A 22,263-nucleotide genomic window follows, 5' to 3' on the forward strand; every position below is an offset into this window, starting at 1 on the left:
GAGTAAAAATCTGTTTAATAACAATGTTATTGTAATATTACAGGCTCCTCGAGTCGCGAGCGCTGCGACAGCCTCCCATCTCGAGCTCGAACAATTAGTGAGGGTCACCCACCCCCTCCACCGCACTCGAATCGCAGCACCCACCTCACGCCTGGCTGTGGTCGTCCTCATTCCATGTACTCTAGGACAACTATTTCACACTCCCCACCTGTGGGATCTAGTCCCGTTAGGTAAGTCTTATACTTAAATAGAGATATGTTCATATTTGTTTATTTATGGATTTTCTAGTATTTTAGATGAGAAACAAAATATACAAGGTATGATTAAAAAGTACAGTGAATGTAGTTGCAGAATGCCATCTATCGATGTTGTATCCATTTGAACTAGTAAGCCCAGTAGCCTAAACCTTTTGTACAGGCAGTGTCGAGTTTGAACAAGTTGTGACATGTTAGTTGGCTTCCAGAGACAGAAGAGTGAGGACATGTTAAGAGTGTCTGTCGCGCTCCTACATTAAGTTTTGTTCCAAGCTGCAAAAAAAGAATCAAAGAAACTTACAAAATGTCTAAATCAGTGTACGGCGATGAAGTGGTGGCATTAAAGACTGTTTACAAATGGTATGAGCGATTCAAAAGCAGCAAGAACTCGGTTTAAAACGAGCAACGATCGAAACGTCCTTCGACGTGAAAAAACAGATGAAAACATGCAAACAGTGTCACAAATGATTTATTTAAACAGGCGAATGACTATTCGAGAGCTTTCCGAAGAACTAAGCATCCCACAAGGGTCCATAAAAAGCATTTTAACCGCCGATTAAATGGGCAGATGGCTTCCTTCACCACAGAAAATCACCGTGCCACACCTTACTTTTGATTCGCGAGATTTTCGCCGAAAAAAATATTCCTGTTTATCCACATTCGCTATGCTTTTTAGATATAACATGACGCGATTTCTGTCTCTTTCCAAAAATTAGAACTGTGCTTAAAGGAAAACATTTTGACACCATTCCTGACGTTGAGAGAGCCACAACAGAGCAGCTGAATGCCCTTCCAAAAGAAGCCTTCCAGACATGCTTCCAGTCATGGATTCAACGTTGGGATAAGTGCATTGCTAGCCAAATACAGTACTTTGAAGCAGATCAAATCAAATTCCATGTAAGCGTGTTATTTTGTTGCGAATAAAATTATTCACCGTATTTTTTGACCATACCTCGTAGTTATTAAGCAATAATGAAAAAAAGTCTGACACATTAACTTGAAAAGTTTCAAATTCAATTTTATCAACAAACTGGCAAAAAGTACGGTTTCAAGGTTAGTTATACGAGATTAAATGAGCAAGTAAGAGAGAACAATTTATAAAGAAAAAAGTGTAATGGATAACACACACGGATATGTACAAATTAAAAGATCATAAGGTTATTTTTCAATATAGCCACCAAGTCTCTCAACACTTTCTTCCGTCGTGATAGAAATTTCCAAATATTCTATTCATACGAGTATGCCTTTTGGGAATATCACATCTTCATCATCAGAATTGAAACGTTGGCCGGACAAGAATTTCTTCGTCAGGCCAAAAGGATGATAGTCTGAAGGTGGCAGGTCAGGACCATACGACACATGTTCGAGGAACTCCCGCTCAAAGTTCTCAAGTTCACTTGATGATGTTGTTGCACACCCGGCACGTGGCAAATCCGAAAAGGTCACACGGCACTTTTTAAAGAATTTGCGCCACCTGGAGATGTTGCTACGATGAATTTCTTCATACAGGCACACCATTTCCCTGTGAATTTCAGAGCTCCCTCGTGGCTAAGCGGTTAGCGTACGTGCCTTTGGCGTGGGAGATCCGGGTTCGATTTCCGGCGGGAGCTCATGTGTTTCGGATTCCACGTTAATGAGTAGGTCCACGTCTCATATAGCCTCGCTGCTGAAAGGGGCGCTAAACTAAAATTAACTCAACTCCCTGTGAATTTTACTTGGGTTTTGTCCTTTTGTCCACAAAAATCGAACCACACCTTTCTGCTCTTCACAAGTAGACGACTGTAACACACGCACTATCTTTATCCAGTAATTCACGTTTCTGCCGCTGAAGCTACACCTAATCGAATAACCGCTAACTACAATACGAACTATAAAGTAGTTTTCTTTCAGTTTGCACATTCTAGATCAATATGTGCATTACCTTTCAATATTGAGACAGTTTCCAGAATTTCAAAAGTATTTAGTAAATAATTCGGTTCATGCAAAAGTCTGTGAAGCTATTTCTCGGTGTGGCAGTACATACATCGGTATGAACAAGAGGAACAATACTAGAATTAAATAATACAAGATTTTCTGAGTTGTGCTGTTTCCTGCTTGTCAAAACCTTTAGAGATGTTCAATAATAATGTTAAGTCAAGATATCTATGAAACATCTCAATAGAGAAGATGTGTATGAACCTTATTTTATTAGGAAAACGAAGCAGAAAGTAAATATGAACGAGGAGAATTGAAATACTCATTTTTCTGCTTGTTTATGTATATGTAACACAAATGTTTGATATAGACGGGAAAGAAGCTAGACTTTTACTTTCAACTAATAAAGACTTATACTTACAATAAAGACGGTTCGCGTCATTTTGTAACCAGTTGTTGTGCTCAAGGGTCGGTCAAAATTCTGAGCATAGAATAATACAAGTATGTATTACAATGTTAACAATAGAGCACGGTGACAAGTATAAAGAACATACGAAACACTGTTCATTTAAAAGTGGTTCAACAGTATTTGTTGAACAATATCAGGATTGAGCTAAAACTGTATTAAAGCACTGTGGGACACTACCGCATGATTACAATTAATCCATCACCAATCTTTAATTCGAGTGTTTGCAAACTTCGAAGTCGAGTCGAGATGGAGGGTTGATTGACCTGTTCCTTCAAGCAAGATAAACAGATTTGAACATTTACTGTAGTGGAGTGTTTCTATGTATGTCTTTGCCATAATTCACTGCAAAGCGATTTTTCGAATTCACTGTAGAAGTCCCGGATTGATATGAACGCCCCTCCTACACTTATAAATTTATGTGGTATTGCCTTTGAACAAATCAGTTCGGTGAAAGATTTCTTGAAAGTAATTGTTTACTGTTTTCTTGTGGTGATAGCTTGTGATGTGTTAGTATTTAACGGAACAATATATACTTTTACTCGAAATGAAATCTGTGAGTTTTACGTCCCACGGTTATGCCGATTAGGCTAAAGGAGACGGTGATGATGAGAGATGAAAGTGGGAGGAAACGGGAGAACCCCGAGAAAACCCACGAGCACGGTGTTTGTCCACCACAAAGTCCACACGGCGCGAGCTGGGATCGAACCCAGGACCCCAAGCACCGGAGGTGAACGCTCTACCACTGAGCCACCGCGCCCCCCTACTTTTACTCGATATATTGGAAAATAGATAAAGTTGGAGTTTAAATGAGGTGTAGCCAATGTTGTGATTATATCGTGACGTAATTGATCTTCATTCAATGTATGCTTCTGTTCTTTCCAGTCCAGCGTCTGGACCCTGTTCAACCGATTCAGCCGGTTCGTCGCTTTCCATAGAAGATGGAGAAGCTGTATATGGAGAAGTTGCTCAAGAGGCGATTCAGAGCTCAACCCGCTATGGCCATTCCCTCACACCGGATGAACCGGCAATCCTCGAAGAAAACAGCGATGACTATGATCCATGGCCTGGATCTGGAGGTAAATAAACAAACACATCGTGTCATTACTGATGTAAAGGCAATGGCTCAATCATATTTCTTCGTGGATCTTAGTAGCAGTAATGTGCTTTATACTTTGCAAATGAGTGATATTCTATTTGTTGGTACCGGAAATGATTTGTGTCCGTCATTTTATTGACAACTATCTTGAGATATTGCTACTGACTCCTATTGAATCCTTGTTTAATGTGATGAAGTTAAGACTACGTTGCTTGCTCCTAATTCAACGCCTACACAAATAGTCATAGTACGGTACTATGTAAATTTATTATATACATATAGTACGAGGCTAAGTCAAAAACTATCCGTAATATTGACATAACTTTTCGTACGTTGTTTATACAGACCTCTGTTCTCGTTTATTTTATTGTTATGCTGTTGCGGTCATGTGAAAGTTTGGTCACAAATCCTTCATTTGTCTTCCTTTCGTTGCAGGTAGATCATGGCTGCTCTATTACAAGTTTGCACCAAAGAGGAACAACGAGCAGTGATCCGATTTTTGTGGACGGAAGGATTATCAGGGGCCGCATCCATCAGAGACTTTCGGCACAATACGGGAACAGTGTCTTGCCGCAAGAGAGTGTCTACAAATGAATTGAAAATTTCGAAAATGGTCGCAAAAGTGTGACACACGAGGAAGGAGCGAGACGACCTTCTCCTGCCACAAATCGTGACAGCATTGAGCGTGCACGTGACATGGTTCTGTTAGACAGACAAATTACTATTGATGAAGTGGCATATCGTCTGGAAATTAGTCATGGTTCCTGAAACACCTTCTGACCACAAAAACCGGATCACTGCTCGTTTTTCCTCTTTGTTCCAAATTTCTAATGGAGCGGCCATGATATATTTGCAACAAAAGGAAGACAAATGGAGGAATTAGGATCAAACTTTCATAGCATGACCACAACAGCATAACAATAAAATAAACGAGGATAGAGGTCAGTATGAACAACGTAAGAAGAGTTACGTCAATATTGCGGATAATTTTTGATACCCTCGTACATACAAAATATAATAGGGATATTCCATGTTAAATCAACCAATAAAATGACAAAATCTGACCTGACAATCTGAGATTTTTGTAAAAATTTGTGCACAGCTTTAGTACAATGAGAGATGAAAAAATCCCAAATATTACCCCTCTCCTGAAAGTGTCCCGATACCGAGTGTTCAAAAATTTCAAAAAAGGCAATTTTTTTCAGTTACTGTGATTATTAAAAATTGTCATAAAATGGTTAATAATGTGCACTAGAGACATGGAACAAACACTATTGGAAAGCTTAAAGGTTGCTCTACAAGTTATATTATATTGAAAAAACCTGTACAATAAAAAATACCACTTCAAAAATTCAAATTAAAATTTGAATTTTGCACAGAAGTATCCCTCTGAATTTGTTCAAAATTGTCCAGATTGTAGTCTCGTATGTGTACTAAAACACCACAAAGTTGCATTTTGGGCACTCAATGGTATCCGATTCAAAATTCAACATAGACCAAACATTGCAAGATATTGGCCATGTGAATATCTGGTTTCAGATCGATAACTATTTGCCTGTAACTATTTACCTGCAGCATTAAAGGAATTTATATTCAACTTCATTTGTTTCTTGATGTATTCATTTGAATTTACACAATTATCCACCTTTCAAGTTATTTAGAAAGGTATTACGTTTCCGAACATTACTCAGTTAGAGATAATTATTCTTGTTCGTCAGTATGGATGTTTCTAAATTTCTGTTGGCTACATTGATATATGTTATTTTCATTCCTTTCTTTCAGGATTGCTGTTACAAACCTTATTATGAAAGGGAGGGATATATTTCCTTCCCTTTGACAATATTTGTATCAAATGTGTTATGAAACTCAGGGGCACTGTTCAAATCACTTCACACACTTTCAGCACAAACAATTGATGAATAAATTATTTTTCCTATTTCAATGATGCACCTCCCAATGTCTGTAACAGCAATCCTGAAACAACGGAATGAAAATAACATATATCAATGTAGCCAATATAAATTTAGAAATATCCATACTGACCAACAAGAACAATAACCTCTATTGAGTAATGTTCGGAAACGTAATACCTCTCTAAATAATCGAAAGGTGGATAATTGTGTAAATTCAAATGAATACATCAAGAAACAAATGAAGTTGAATATAAATTCCTTTGATGCTGCAGATAAATAGCTCCAGGCAAATGGTTATCGATCTGAACCCAGATATTCACATGGTCAATATCTTGCAATGTTTGGTTTATGTTGAATTTTGAATCGGATCCCATTGAGTGCCCTAAATGCAATTTTGTGGTGTTTTAGTACACATATAAGACTACAATCTGGACAATTTTGAACAAATTCAGAGGAAGATTTCTGTATGAAATTCGAAATTTTAATTTGAATTTGAATTTTTGAAATGTTATTTTTTATTGTACAGGTTTTTTCAGTATGATACAACTTGTAGAGCAATCTTTAAGCTTTCCAGTAGTGTTTGTTCCATGTCTCTAGTGCACATATTAACCATTTTATGACAATTTTTAATAATCACTGTAACTGAAAAAATGGCCTTTTTTGAAATTTTTGAACACCCTGTATGGGGGCACTTCCAGGAGGAGAGGGGTAATATTTAGGATTTTTTCATCTCTCATTGTACTAAAGCTGTGGACAAATTTTTACAAAAATCTGAGATGGTCAGGTCTGATGACTTGTTGATTTGACATGGAATGTCTCAATACTTAAAAAAAAAAAAAAAATCTAACGAAAGTGGTTTCATCTGTATACTATCAGATAGTTTAAAAAGTATTGAGCCTTTTGCGCACGAGATGGCGTTAGTATCTCCAATAAGCCGCATCGGGTTAGGCCTAACATCATATGACAGCTTGAAGCTAGTATATGTTTAAAAGGTGTTGGAATTATTATAATCAGAGTAAGGTATTGCGCTGTAAAGATGAGGGAATTTTCCGCAAGAGTTCGCTACATTTTACAATTTTATTTCGATAAAGCCGTAAATACTGTGCAGCCCATGAGGAAATTTGTGCTGTTTATGGGCAAGATACGTTATCAAAAGCAATAGCCAAAATATTGTTCAGACTCTTTTATTTTGGAAATTTCGATGTCCAAGACTGGAAGATCAGACATCGTGCATCACGAGCTGCTGTCGCTGGGGGGGACGATCGACTCAGACTTGTACTGTCGAGAATTAGCATATCTGAATCTATCAATGCAAAAGAAACGATCGGAACTGGTCAATAAAAAGGGTGTCGTTTTCCACGCTGATAACACCAGATCGCATATATTTTTAACAAACCTGTCAGGAGTTGAAATAGCTTGACCTACCACATATCCACCATATAACCTGGACGTACCACCATCGGTCTCGCTTACTTCGATCTCCGTAGAACTCTGTGAAGTTGTTAAGTTAGTTTCAAGAGAGGTCTGTGAAAGTCACGCGTCACAATGTTTTTTCTAGAAACCACAGAAGTTTTGTAGTAACGGGATTTTGGTGTTGCCAGAAAAATGGCGGAAGGTTCTCGGACAAAATGGTGGATATGTGGTTTTATGTTGTTTTCAAAGCACGATAAGAATATTCTCAATTTTGACTTCTAAAGGTTCATCACTTTTTAGACAACCTGATATAAGAAAATTTACATAAGCAGCATATTCTGTATAAAACATATGGTTGTTTAAACTAGGGCACTGCACCCTGCAATAGTATTTTAATAATCGCTTATATTTTATCATCGATTTTCAAGCAACACAAGATTAGGCACTTTTCTCTCTTACAGAAAGAAAGCTAAAAGAAAGGATTTTTTTTTTTTTAAAAAAAAGGGGGAGAAAAATCATTGAATGGTTAGAGTATAATACAGCATGAATTTGACGTCCATTGCACTTTATTTCAGGTGTGTCTAGTGTGGTGGTCGATGACACTAGCAGTTACATGCGAATGGACAAGGCATCGACTGTTCTGACTCTTCCAATTCACTCCATGACTGCTAATAAAATGCAGCCCAAATTCTCACCCATTCTCAACTCGAGTGGGTTTAAATCAGCGTCACCTTCCCAGGTAAAATTTAATATTCCTTATTCATTGATTTATATTTCGTAACACCAGGATGAATCAAAAGTCCCCGGACATTATTGACTTAATCTTGCGGAGGTTCTGCTGTTCGAACATAAACTTTAGAAGGACAAGTAGTAAACAGACATACAGAGTCCGGTAAAAAGATTTATATACACTTAAATGAAAGCAAACTCTATATATTGTGTGTTTGTGCTAAACATAAATTAAACAGAACATTACAATATAATACTCAGAAACAAATGCGAAATTTTGTGTTATATCATTACGCAATAATTACTGAACCAATTTAAATGATGCATGCATGATTATCAACCTTCGTGCTCCTAAGGATCTTATGACATTACATATTGATAATTTTCGCCAAGGGGAGTATTGAGATTGGGTCCGGAAGGGATGACATTTAAAAGTAATCGAAAACGACCGATATTAGTGTCCAATTCGTAGTTTTGGGAGTTGCTGAGATGAATAGTTACACTCCTCATGCCATTTAAGTCTAAATTCATCCTTCATTGGGATGGAGGTGTGAGATGAGATGGGGTGACATAATGTTCAGTCAATAGTTTTCGGGGCCACTGAGATGACTAGTGACAGTCCCGATGCCGTTTGAATTTCTTATTTTGCTAACATACGACTTATTTTATTTCCATACTTATTGTCAAACATAACAAAGAATATTAAACAAAATTTTGATCAAACAAAGAATCGTTTAGAAAAACAATTGGAATAAAAGAGGTTTAAAACTAGTGAAAAACTGCATACTAAAATACAAGGAAAATGCAAATACAACAAAAATAGATAGATCACCAGTGGAGGAATTATTTCGTTGACAGTTGAAAAGGGATTGGTTTCGTTTGAGATCCTTTGTTATTCTTTATGTGTATGTGTGTGTTATTTATTTGTTATAAAGACATACACAGCTGTAAGCGATAAGCAGTAATGATATTACATACCAGAAATCACTTATTGAGGCTCTCTGGCAAAAGAATGTAATAAAAGGAAAGGGGTCGTGATGTAAAATAGGTTCAAAAAGCCTGATGTAGCTTTTACCACACCTTGTGAAACAGTAACAATTAAAACTGTATGGTTGTTGGTCATTTTAAAAATAAATTGATGAGTCGTAAAATACCAGTTGCTGAATAACTCTTAATTTTCACGTATTGTGTTCTCATTAATAAGGTACTGAAACAGTTCTCACCCATATTCCGAATCTAATTACTATTTTTGACTGAGACTAATTACTGTTTTATACACAAGCACACTTACTCATATCACACATTCATTCATTCTCGAAAGGAGTATTTGAAACTGTACGGAGATTGCAAAGTAAGACGCTTCAGAGGTAAGATTTTTTTCTAAATGTGGAGTTGACTAGTTGAGAGGTAACTAGCTGTGATCCAATAAGACAGAAATAGCATTCGCAGTAGATCAACTGACTAATATATGAATATAATCTCTTGAAGCAACGAATAATGAAAGGAACTTAAAAACTTTTCAGGGGCTGAGTTGAAATTTGAGCTGTGTGGGTGTGAAAAATTTGGTGTAAAGGTTTGTTGTCAGTATTATTGTTATAATTTTACTTAATAATTCTTCCATTGTTTCAGGGTTCTTATATGGAAATGTATAGTCCGTGTGGTTCCTCTCCTCTTGAAACGCCTGGAGGTTATATGCCAATGAGTCCTGGTAAGTAATATAATTTAATATAATCCAGATGAAACTAATATGTAAATATATGAGATCAAACTTACTTACTATTGTTTTGTTTCTCAAAGGGGAATAAATGTGAGAGGAACTATTATTTCAAAGTCAAGAAAGCGTTGTGAAATAATTTTGATTTGTTCATTTATTTGTTGTTAGTTGTTTTATTTCCTTACTATGCCTTTTCATGCAAGTTGATAATAAAAACTTTACAAGTGTTTTTCACTACGATGCTACAAAGCGTGTCCAAATGAAACCTACCCGGGCAACACTGCGCACTCCAGTGAGTATCAAGGAAAGGGTGTGCTGGAAGAGTGACACAACAATTAGTAATAAACCTGCATGCATACCAGACCTGCTGTTAATTCGTGGTGCTTGCCTAAGATGACACAGAAAAGGAAACGCTGTTATTCAGTTGTTTTCAGCAGAGGGATGTCAACCCAGGACAAGGTTGCAATCGTTGCCATACCTTTTCTGTGCCACTACGGTCAAATACCACACATTAACAACTAGTTTGATGTGCATATAAGTTTATTACTACTTGTTCTCATTTGCCGGACATATATTTTCATCGATTTTTCACTTGAGCACACGAAAAAGTAGAAAGTAAAGTTCTGAGACGTAAAAGAAACTTTTATGTGAGTTTTCAGAGTGCCGACGAGGGGAACAGAGATTGGTGAAACAGATTACTGCAATTAAAGTGCATTTGAAATCAGTAAGTTTTATATATATATATATATATATATATATTTACTAATCGTTGCTCTTTTGTATCCAGTTAAAAAGCAAAGAAAGGTGAGTACCTTTTGATGGGTGATTGATTTGGAATTTAGCGCCGAGGCTATGTGAAACATGAACCTACAGCTTAATGTAGGATCTGAACCATATAAGCTCTTACTAGGAATCAAAGTTGATATCTTGAAACGACTTGTATTAACAACAACGTCGCGCGAACTGCTTCCGTGAAAAATGCTGCTAAGGATAAAAATGTGGTTTGCAGAATCCAGATGATCATTGAATATAATTCGACACTACAGAAAATATTGATTTAGTAATTAAATTGATTCGTGTTTGATTTTTCTATGTAAAACATGATAAAAGTTCTTGGAGATGATAAATGGTAACTATTATTCTAGCATACACCATGGTTTCACTATTATAAGATAAAATTGACTTTTTCATCTTTCTTCCAGGTGAACCCCCAAAGGAACTCAATTCTCGCATCCCTTACTTCACAAGGTCTCTTACTGGCAGCTCCCACATCCCTCTGTCAAGTTCTGCCAACCATAGTCGGACGAGCAGCCTTGCAGAGGAAACCCCTGATGGTTACGTTCCTTTTGCTCCAGTCCTTAGCGACGACGGATACGTCGATATGGATCCTATGCATTCTAACAGAAGTATTGGAGATGGTAAGTGCAGTCCATTGTTTTTCCCTTTATTGCCAGCTGTACAGTCAGCGACAAAAGTTCTCTCCGTTTGGTAAAATTCATTCACAGTTTCATCGAGTTTCAAGACTAGAACGTACAGAAAATTACATTCTTTTTAATTCATCGAAAACTGTACTCAAATTATCCTTCCATTCTGAAGTTATTTGCGAAACTAATTTCATCAAACGGAAAGCACTTTTGTCACTCACTGTACAATCATGTGCGAAAGTAGTGTCCCTTTGCTCAGTTTCTTCTTTTGGATCAATTAGACTATGTAATTCACCGAACTGGGCTCGCAGAATCATTTTAGAAAGTAAGTAAGTAAGTAAGTGTGTGTGTGTGTGTGTGTGTGTGTGTGTGTGTGTGTGTGTGTGTGTGTGTGTGTGTGTGTGTGTGTGTGAGTGTGAGTGAGTGAGTGAGTGAAAGTGTGTATATATATATATATATATATATATATATATATATATATATATATGCATATGGTGATAGTAGTGGTGATGAGGAAGCGACTCGGTTAGGGGGGAGGACAAAAGCCCTCATAAAGCAACTTTAAACATTCTTCCGTTTGTCAATAGGGTAGATGAAATTAGTACAGTAGTATTAAACTATACGAATTAAAAAAAATTATTTTTATTTATACTGTTGAAAATTTAATTTATTGTTAGAAATCATTTATTTGTTTAAATTTATAAAACATAATTTTTGAATTCACCAAAATATGTTTGTAGAATGGCAAGAGTTATCATCATATATAAAAAGATTAAGTTCAGGTCATACTTATTATTAGATAAAAATTGGGAAGTTTATATTACTAATTAAACACTTATTATTATTTGAACTTAATAATTACATATCTGAAACCCCAAAAGTTTTCTTTACGCTTCTGGTCGAAACTTTCCGGGAGTTAATTCATATGACGCTACTGTTTCACTAAGTTAAAGTAAATAAGCTTTAATAGCTTTAATTACTAACATACTAATCGTATTTAAAAAAAAATACCTCGTACATCTATTAAACCTTTGTTTTTCTCTTACGGTTTCAAGGTACGACTCGCCCCTTCGTCAATGTAACTGGTGAGGTATCTCTGCCAAACGAATATCATGAGAAAGAAGTTTTTCATTTTGATTATTCCGGAAAGTTAAATGTAAAAACTCAGGAATAATGACAATGGAAAATTTCTTCATTATTATATTCGTTTAGGAGCGAGACTTGATCAGTCACACTGACGAAGGGGCGAGTCGTATCTTGAAATCATAATTGAAAAGCAAAGCTATAATGGGTGTACGAGGTTAAGAGTTTTTATCTGAATAAATAAGTGTTAGCTTAAATTAGAGCGTAATAGGAAAAAATACAGTATTTCGTGTTTAATCCGTGATGTTTTTTTCTCTTCTTAACTCAGATCACCATAGTGAAATGTCTCCTGCAAGCAGTTGTTCCATTACATCTGGTACTCCTTCGACAGATCTAAGGTTCTCCGAGTATCATTTGGAGAAAGTGAGCTCATACTTTACTCCGTCGGAGGAGGATGAAACGTCATCTTTAGAGAGGCCTATCAGAGCATACTCTGTAGGCTCCCGCCCGGATGGCCTCAAGAAGAAAAACAGGTAAATAATTAGGTTACTTACAGAATGTAAGCAACCTGTATTTAAAGTTATTTTACTCACCCCTATTGTCCTTGTGATAGCTAAATTATTAATAGCTGCTAAATATTTCGAAAAGCAGCATGACTTTTCTTTATCAGTAGACCAAGGCTTCTAATCAAGCCTATGATGGAAAAAAATTACTTTTTTTTTGGGGGGGGGGGGTACTGAATTAATTTCTTGTGGAATTGCCTAGCAAGGTAAATATTAATCAAGTAGGATTATTATGAATACAATTGTTTTAGAGTCGTAGAAAAATCCACTTTTCATATAAAGAAGTTGTTCGGATGGAATGGAAAGATCGAAGACTCATAAGAAACATATATATGAACCAACAAGTAAGTGTTAGAATAGGAGAGGAAATGACAGAGTGGAGTGCAGTTAGAAGGGGAGTTCGACAAGGTTGCTGTCCCTCGCCTTCATTATTTAAAAAGAGCCTACAAAATAAAAACAGCTTTTCAGTTGGAAGTAGAATGATTAGGTGTATATGATTCGCAGATGATATGGCACTTGTTGCAGAATCTGAAGAGAAAATCAATAAGACGTTAGAAAACTTGAGGAAGGGCTCTGAAGAATGTGGGACGAAAGTAAATGAAGAATAGAAAGAATTTGCTGGATCGAGCGGAAAACTAATGAGAGGGTGTTAAAAATGGTTGGGGACAAAAGAACAATTTTAGATATTACTATTAACAGAAAGAGAAACTGGTTAAGGCATTGGCTAAGAAGGAGCTATACCATGAGGGACGTTTGACAGGGTATGGTGGCAGGAAAGAGAAGGGGAGGGCGAAGAAGACTACAGTTAATGAACGATATCAAAACAGAGAAATCGTACGTGAAGACGAAGAGTTTAGCGGAAGACCGTGGAGCATGGAAGCTTCTCTGTTGCGGCAAGTGACCTGCCAATAACGGTAGAATACCTATGATGATGATTATACGTACAATTTTCGTATTTAAATGGAAATTCCTTGAGAGTTTACAGCACATGATAAATTGTTTGTGAGTGTAGAATATCATGGATGCACGTGTAACAGTATTGAGTATTTATGCTACTAGCTTCTTTGTTACATAAAAATGGATTTTTCTATGCTATATTAAAAAAAAAAATAATAAGTCATGCACATAATACTATTTCAGTGGTGGTAAATTTTTTTAGGTTTGAAGACTAGTTTTCATTTCAGAAATCACTGGTGGACTACTTATATTAATGTAGACCAGTGATTTCAATTATAGATTGAATAGCAGCCTTTGTCTGCCTATAAAGAAAAATCTTGCTGATTTTTGAAATATTTAGAAACCACTATTTATTTACAAGGTACATGAAGAGTCCAAGGTACAAGATTAGTAAAGTTAATTTAAATAATTAGATTATTGTAAGGAAAGGGAAATTAATTTATTTATTCATTAGTTAATCGAGCAAATGTTGAATCCTTTTTTTCTCTTCCAGAATACATAATAGGCTAGAGTATATTATTAGTAAGTTCAAAAGTGCAATCGACAATATAAAAAAAGAATTACTTGAAGCTTACCTATTAGAGTAAGTTCAAAAATGCAATCGTCAGTATCGGGTTAAACTTATTTCAATTATCGGTTCGTCTTCGAAATGGCTTATCTCTGTGTCGCAAATGCTAATTACCTATCAAAGTACACTGGTTCGATCTTCACCGAGGACCAGACCAACCAATGAGATGATAGCAGTAATGCTTATATCATGTGACTCCATTGTCACGAATTCTGTTCATTCATTCTTTATCAATTCCCTTTACATTCAGATGTTCGCTACGAAGACGCTGTTCTTATATTCCATAATTATGCCTTGCGATAAACTCGTGTATCCGTAATTACATACATTTAATCCCAATTTTAGGTCAACTCATATTCGTACTTTTCACAGTAAATCCTTATTATAAACATCAGACTAGAATGTCCTGCAGTCGGAGTTGCTAAACTGCTAGCTGACAGTTTCGATTACATTTAAGCCCACATTTAGGCAAGAACAAGAACGGGCATGTCAGCTGGATTGAGAATTTACAGGGGCAATGTCCAAGGCGTTGTTTTGTGTATATATAGTATATATATATATATATTTGGATGTAGGTGTATGAATGTATGAGTATTTTCCAGCGTAACTCTGGATTGCTTAAAGCAACTTCAACCAAACTTGGTAGACATATGACTCAGTCTGGAAAAAATACAGTAAGAGTAAGACATTCCAAAGGGTAAAAGTTAGAAAGGGTAACATGTTAAAGTAATCCAAAACCACTGGTATTAGTGCGGAATCCATAATCCATATTTTTCGAGGTCGCTGAAATGAATAGTGACGCCCCCAATGCCATTTAAGTTAGAGTTCAGCCTATCGATAGAGTGGGAGGGGGAGAAGGGGGGTGAAAATACATGTAAAAAAAACTTAGTGCCGAATTCATAGTTTTCAGAGTCGGGAAAACGTCTGACCGTAAATTGATTATGGAATCATTGGTGAAATGAGATTGAGAGGAAGCGGAAGTACTCCGAGAAAACCCACGAACTTACTTGGCCGGGAATCGACTGGGGTTTTTCATCATATTAGTTTAATTAAAGGGCATATTGTGTGGGTTAGGATGTTTCAAAAATTTATGCAAAAAGTAGAATATCTTCTGTATTTTTATCACTACGCTTTCATTGAATTACGTACCCTAAGACGCAAAGGAATTCATGTGAAGAACAAACGTTCCAGCTATTATATATTACATATGTCTACTTGTTCCCCTTGTTTTGCCGGTTATGTTTCATAGCACTCTTAATATTCTTGTTTCTTCTTACAGGTTGGAGGTTCTGAATCCTGAAGCATCTCGCGTACGAGCGTTTTCTGTGGGAAGCCGAACTGGCATCAAAAGTGGAGCTCGTCCTCTGGCCGCCGAGCCTGTTCCTTCAAAAGAAACCGCTCCTCCACCTGGGAAGAAATCATCAAGTGCTCCTCTCCTATCTAGTTCCTGGTCGGGTTCATCATCGCTCCGGCATCATCAGAGCAATCATTCATCTACAGAGCCTATGGATGACCTCATGGAAATCGATTTCTCAAAGAATAGGGAGAAATCACTGCAACAAGTAAAAACTAACTCTAAATCCTATTCAAGGCAAAGAAAAGAACAAGATTTGTCTGTGAGTGACTCTGATTACTTAGATATGAGTGGGGGGAGTGCGAAAATATCGTCGTCTCCGGGAAGCGTGAAATCGTTAGCATCTGCGAAAACTGTCGGTCCTTACGTGGAAATGAAAGGTGGAGGAGATATCAGTGTGCAGCCTGCTACGAAGCCCATGACTATTGTAAAAACTTCGTCGCCTATTATAGAAGAATATGTGGATATGAATTTCAAGAAGACTGTCCCAGAGAAGACTGCAAAGACGAAACCTATCGATACACCAAAGCCAGGGAAGCCGCCGGATGGTTACGTCGAAATGTCGTGGAATTCAAAGTCTCGAAGAACATCACAGTTGGCCAAAGATTCGTTCGATGTAGAAGGTTACGCGGAAATAAATCCTAGCACAATGTGTCACGATTTGGACAGTCCAGGGGATTATATGAACATGTCGTTCGGTAGCTCAGAGAAAGAGTTTAGTGATGGGAAAAAGGGGAAGAAAGCGGCGGAAGGGGGTTCTTACCGGCTTGAAACGTCGCAGCCTATTGCCATACAGGTGGATCGTACTAGTAGCAGTTGCCCCGGAAGGAGTGATTCGGATAGCAAAGGACCAAAATCTAGTCCAGTATTCTCCTTTTCCAATTTCATATCGCGGAAAAGTTCTTCAGGAACTCCTCCCAAAATTCCGTTCCTTCCTTTGGGAAGCGAGTCACAGTCACCAAAGGACACTCCATCAACAAGTCCTTTCTCATCCCTTCGCAGAAATAAGAGCAAAAAGACCAAGAAACAAGGCGAAGAGAAGCCGCAAAATCAAAGTGGGTTAACCACTCCAACCGGAGATATAACACCGATATTCCCTACTAATTCTGCATCGCCAATTAAAGTAATTACAAGCTCAGGAGCTCACGCAGTGCCAACTAAATTGTCGACAAGTTTTCCACCTTCGTCCTATGAATCATCCCCGAAATGTTTGGTTGATGCAACGAGTGGAACCGTGAAAATCTCATGCCCACCTCTGAGCACATCTGTTCCCTCATCTTTCGCAGCAAGAAATGCTATTCTTCTTGAAGAGGAACCGTTGCAGAAAATCGAAGCACGGAAAATGAATCTTCAGAGTTCGGTGATCAAAGAGGATTCTGCTAAAGAAGCGGCAGAACACGATTATATGAACTTTACACCGCAAGATTCTTGTAGTTCTGTAGCTTCATCTGTAGAAGGTGTGACAGTAGTAGAGGACAGTGATTATGCTATTATGTCACCGGTTAAAAACACTCCGTCTCCGGCGAAGAAATCATCAAGTTCTCCTGGAAAGGTTCAGAAAGTCGTTACCAAGGAAGACTCATCCGAAGATCGCGAGGGACTTGCGAACGTAGATAGTTTCTTAGCTTCACGCTTAGCCGATTTGCACATTTCTTCTTCAAACGAGAGTGATTTTGATCAAAAACATGCTATAAAGAGATTGAATACTAGCCCGTATTCTTCTTCTTTTCCCGCTTCTTCATCTAGTGCTAATATGCAGAGACAGTTGTCAATGCCAAATCCAGAATCTTGTAGGGGAACTGACGGTGCATCGTCTTCGGGACAAGATTCGATGAAAAGTGATCTTGAAGAACTCAAAGGTGCTGTCGCGAGTGTAGTAAGTGATGTAGCCCAGGCGGAAGGTTTTTCAGCGTACGAAAACATTTCTCTCGGATCGTGCTCACCCAACCCTTCATCACGACCACCGTCTGTTAGCAGTGAACGTGAACTCAATTACGCTTCTCTAGATCTTGCGCCGTCATCCTCAGAAGGTGATGATGGTACCAAGAGTCCGCGGAGCTTAAAAGCAGCGCAGAGTTGTGCAACAGAAGGGGCGCAGGGGGAAAAGTTTAGTTACGCCGAAATAGACTTTGCCAAAAGTGAAGGATTACGAAATGTGACCACATCACTTAAAAGAAAAGTTAGACACTGAAAATAAGAGGGATATATATATATATATATCTATATATATTCTGGAATGCTTACCGCGTAAGCAGAGTATGAATCGCGGTGTTTAGACCTTTTAGATAAATACGTTACTGTGAGAATAGCACACTTGTTACGGACTTGCTGCTGTTTTGACCTCGACGAGTGTCTGCAGTGATATATAATTATACCACAGCATCTTTTTTTTTTTTTTTTTTTTTCATTCATTCATTCAAACTGCATTGTTCCACCATGTTAAAAGAGTACAGTACCTTTGTCAGTGAACATATAGGTTAAGAAATGACATAGGGTCCTTGAAATGGCGGAAAAGTTTTTACAAAGAAAACAAAAGAAAATAATGTTACCTAGAACTAAAAGTCCTGGTGAAGTTTGCTCAGTATCGGACCCCACATTTTTTTTCTTTTTCTAATAGTTTTTTTCTGTTTTCTTTTGTGTTTTTCCTTACTTAAAGATATGGACTTCTAAGTAGTGGCTGAGTAATGTAAGAATTTAACTGTATTTTTCACTTCAGTTATTGGCATACTATCAGCAGGTAATTATTTTCGAAATATGCATTTAAAAAAATGAAGAAGCTAGTGACTTTTTTTTTTTAAAAAAAGTGCCAATATTCGCAAGCAGAAGAGAAAGAAGAATGTATAATAATGCCTTTGGTACGTAAGCTGAAAAGATATTTCTTAACTTGCTTTAATGTATGAATAAAATTATCTAAAAACTTAAAGAGGCCTCATCACGGCGAAATTAAAATACCGCTAATTTTACAGTAATTATGTGATATCTTCAAATAGATAAAAGATAATCGAAAAGTGGAACAAGAGCTCGCTACTCAATATTATCTTACATGAGATACCGTTATCATGTGTCACTTATGTGCTTTCGATTTCCAGCCATTTAGAAAATCGGCGTTTATTTTCGCGTTTCTAAATGGCTGCAAACGGAAAGGTACTAGGTGACTCGTGATAACAGTACGTCATGCAAAATAATATTGTCTAGCACGCTCTAGTTCAACATTTCAATTATCTTTTATCTATTTGAAGATATCATATAATTACTGTAAAAATAGCGGTATTTTTATTTCTCAATAACTAGGGCTCGTAAAGTGCTGCAAATATTAAAGATAGATTGTGGAATTTCTTGTCTCAAATGTAACTTATATCAGCAAGTTGAAACTTGCTTTCTTTCTTTCTTTCTTTCTGTCTTTCTTTCTTCGTGTTTCTCAAAATGAGCAGGGAAGTGTGATGAGAATTGTATTTAATATTAGTAAATTATGTTTATATTTCTTCGAAGATATGTGTGCTTTAACAAAATTTCATAGACATTTTTTTTCCTTCAAATACCTTTTATCACGGAGTGAGGGAGAACGGTTAGATTGAAGTATTTAGTTTTTTCTTCTTTCTTTTTTGTTCCAAAGATTACAGTATTTATAAGAAATCAAACTGTAAAGTTCCGAACAATATTTAATTTAAAAGTATTATAAAATAATTAAGAGGTGCATGCGCAAAGAAAAAAAGCCAACTAGTTATTGCAAAGAAGAAAATAAAAGGAGACAATTTCATTGTTGATTCTGTACAAGTACATGCCTTATCTATTTTTCTACATTGTCACTACGAAGCCTGAAGCATTTTTGGTAGCGTAGCACAAGCTTTCGTAGACATCTGCCGCATGAGACTTTAGCCAGTCGGGAACTGACGTCTTGAGAACTTCACTGATATTGAAACTCTGCGAAGCAAGGCACCGTTTCAAGTGAAAGGAGGAATAAATACTAGCGTGGAAGATGTGTGATTAAAAGTTCCATCGGAATTTTTTGAATTATCGTGTTCGTTTGAGCATTAGGCCTGCCGTTCCTCTCGTCATCATGAACATGTTGAACACCTTTCTCAAAAAGGACGGCATCATTGCCTTCCCTTCATTCGGTACTGTTGGTCCGTAAATGGCACACAATTTCCTGTGGATGTCAGCTGCATTATGTTCTTTTATGTTGAGAAATTGAATCACACATCTCACCTCGCGTTGGCGGGACTTCCTATGACGGCAAACATTTCAACTTATTGCTACTCGCATGTACGCAACTCCACACTGAAAATTATACTTATGTTGCAGGCACAGAATACTAGAGCATGTTTGCGTGCACGTGCATCTTCGTCAGTGTTGCCAGTTTCACATAACTACATATTATGCAATATTGTCTATTACTATAATTTCAATAATACTCGAGTATGGTCTCTTAGGTAACAAATGTGCAATTTCATTACTCATTCTTTTTTCTTTTTTTTTTTTTAAAGAAAGTGTTATGAGGATAGTGTAATTCAAAATGTGTGTGAAATGTGCACGTAGGAGTTCACATAAATTATGAAAAAGATATTAAAAAGTAGTGACGGATCTTGAGGGAAGTCAACATCGGTAAAAATTAAAATTTTATCTGTACAAACTAAGGGAAGAAGAAAACTTAACCAAATGCCCTAATTCAAGAATTAGAACGTTAGGTGAGTTTTGTTCTCGTAGCGTGTAGCAATAGAATTTTAATCTCCAACCATATAACTTCCCTGGAGAGCCGCTATTGATTAAAAGAAATATGGTAATAAAGAAAAGAGTATGTAAATAATAATAAGTCTAGAAAGTAAATAGATAAAAAAAAGAAGGAAGTGAACGCGCCAATTCAGACTGTCTATAATAGTCATAATTCTGTTTTGCGAATATGGCACAAATTATGCGCGTATTATTTGACTTAGTAAAGATAGGCACAAAAAGGACTTAATTAAAAGTTCGAAATAAGCGCTAATCCATTGGAAATCTTTTCATTTTGTTGTTGTGAACCGAGAATTTTGTGGTCCGAATAGTTCCTTTAGATTTTTTTTTTCTTTCTTCTATACAATTTTTAACTTCTAAGAATTTCATTTTAAAAGCAGTGTGTTTACAACAGAGCTTTACATTGTTAAATTCTATACTTTATAACGCATAATTGTGTCTTTTTTTTCCCCGCATTGATGTACGCTTTCTGATAGAATTGGTGCTTTTTTTATTTACGAAAAAAAGCTGTTGTAGAAGATGAATGTTATTTTTGAGTATCTATCTCGGGGACGGGAATTGTAGATAAAGGAAATAAAAAAATGATCGCTACCTCAGAGATTCGTTTAACGAATTTAAAATCAATGATATTTACTTTTCCTTAAAAGAAAAAGTTTCTGGTTAAACCAGCATTAACATACTGACACTTGTTTTCAAGAACACTTTTTTTTTTTTTTTTTTTTTTAAATTACGAATGAAATTAGTACCATGTATAATAATATTGAGAGCTGTAGCGTACAATATATATGAAACTATTTATTATCTTCTACGTTTTAAGTATTACTTTATTATATTCGGTTGCAGCTTTCAAATTATTTTTACTGATAACTTAAAGAAAAAAAAAACATATTTTACAAATCGAAACACTTGTTTTATGTTACGGATATATTTTATTTATATCTATTTACAATCGTTAAGTTCGCAGTGTGGTTGAATACTTCACACTCCGTGCATTCTTACAAGCTAAACTTCAGCTCTGTCTAAAGATGGTTTCAATTAGATGGTAAATTTTAATAATAATTTTTATGTTCTAAATTTGTAGACCTGATGAGTAAGTACTTAAAATGCTCTGCACTAAGAACATAAACAGATGTGTGTCCGAACTAAGAGATATCCAAAAGTAAACAAATACTAGCTGAACCTACCCTGTCTACACAGCGTACCATTCACATACGAGCATGAATCTCCGTGTCACTTCTCACAACATCTGTACATGTCCCTTTGCAGATACAAGTGAAGGACGTCTTGATAAAAATCTTGTCAAGGGGTATTATAAAAGGGGAAATATTTTTCAATTATTTTTTCAATATCTCGCATCGTTTGCAAGATTTGAGCCTACTTCCGGTTGTTGTTTCTAATGCGTGTATGATCAGTGTTTTCTTTTGTATTGCACGCAGTATGTAATAAGCAAATACATTACACACACAATTAATTATAATGTCAGTGATATATGGTGTTCATTGGGCAAAACACTCCAAACAATTAAAATTCATCTTAAACTGGGGAAATGGCTGTCCTTCGTTTTTCATTATAATTTTGGCCATGAATGAAACACCGGGGAGAGAGATGTTAACCCCGTATAGAAATGTGTGGTGTTGGAATGTATAACTCGTAGGATATAATGCTTAAAATTTCAATACTTTCAATGTACACGTAAAAACTGAATATTTAAAAATTGGCCGTTATTTCTTTATTACAAGTAGCACTGAATAATCTACACAAAATTTGCAATCGATCACTGAAAACGGCATCTTTCTAGATCCTATGGCTTCTGAGAACTCTCTGTTGAAAGGATTGGCCACAAACATGAACTTTTCTTGACCACAAATATACAACCCTAGCATTTTAATATATAGATTAATACCTATACTAATAAAATGAATGTAGTGTTAATTGTGATCGTATCATTACCGAATGGTTCAACCGATTGACATGCCAACTGATTGACATGAACTTCTTAAGCATACCTACCTCAAACTTTTTTTATCATGCCATCACTTTCATTAAAACGTGTACAGTAAAGGTTTAACGGAAGTTAAAAATTC

General features: G+C 36.4%; 1 protein-coding gene across 3 annotated transcripts in view; it reads left to right on the forward strand.

Annotated features, from left to right (window-relative positions):
- chico (insulin receptor substrate 1 chico) overlaps positions 1-21,283 on the forward strand; it is an 88,211-nt gene extending 66,928 nt beyond the window's left edge. For all 3 annotated transcript variants that reach the window (XM_081755977.1, XM_081755978.1, XM_081755979.1), the window contains 7 exons: positions 44-230; positions 3,520-3,713; positions 7,635-7,798; positions 9,418-9,496; positions 10,705-10,920; positions 12,338-12,542; positions 15,377-21,283. In XM_081755977.1, coding sequence (XP_081612103.1) covers positions 44-230; positions 3,520-3,713; positions 7,635-7,798; positions 9,418-9,496; positions 10,705-10,920; positions 12,338-12,542; positions 15,377-17,642 — 3,311 coding nt within the window. In that variant the 3' untranslated portion in view covers positions 17,643-21,283. The remainder of the gene's footprint in view (positions 1-43; positions 231-3,519; positions 3,714-7,634; positions 7,799-9,417; positions 9,497-10,704; positions 10,921-12,337; positions 12,543-15,376) is intronic.
- The last annotated feature ends 980 nt before the right edge of the window (positions 21,284-22,263 follow it).

This window comes from Thermobia domestica, chromosome 4 (genome assembly GCF_964235325.1).
Source record: "Thermobia domestica chromosome 4, izTheDome1.hap1.1, whole genome shotgun sequence".
In the NCBI taxonomy this organism is placed as follows: Eukaryota; Metazoa; Arthropoda; class Insecta; order Zygentoma; family Lepismatidae; genus Thermobia; species Thermobia domestica.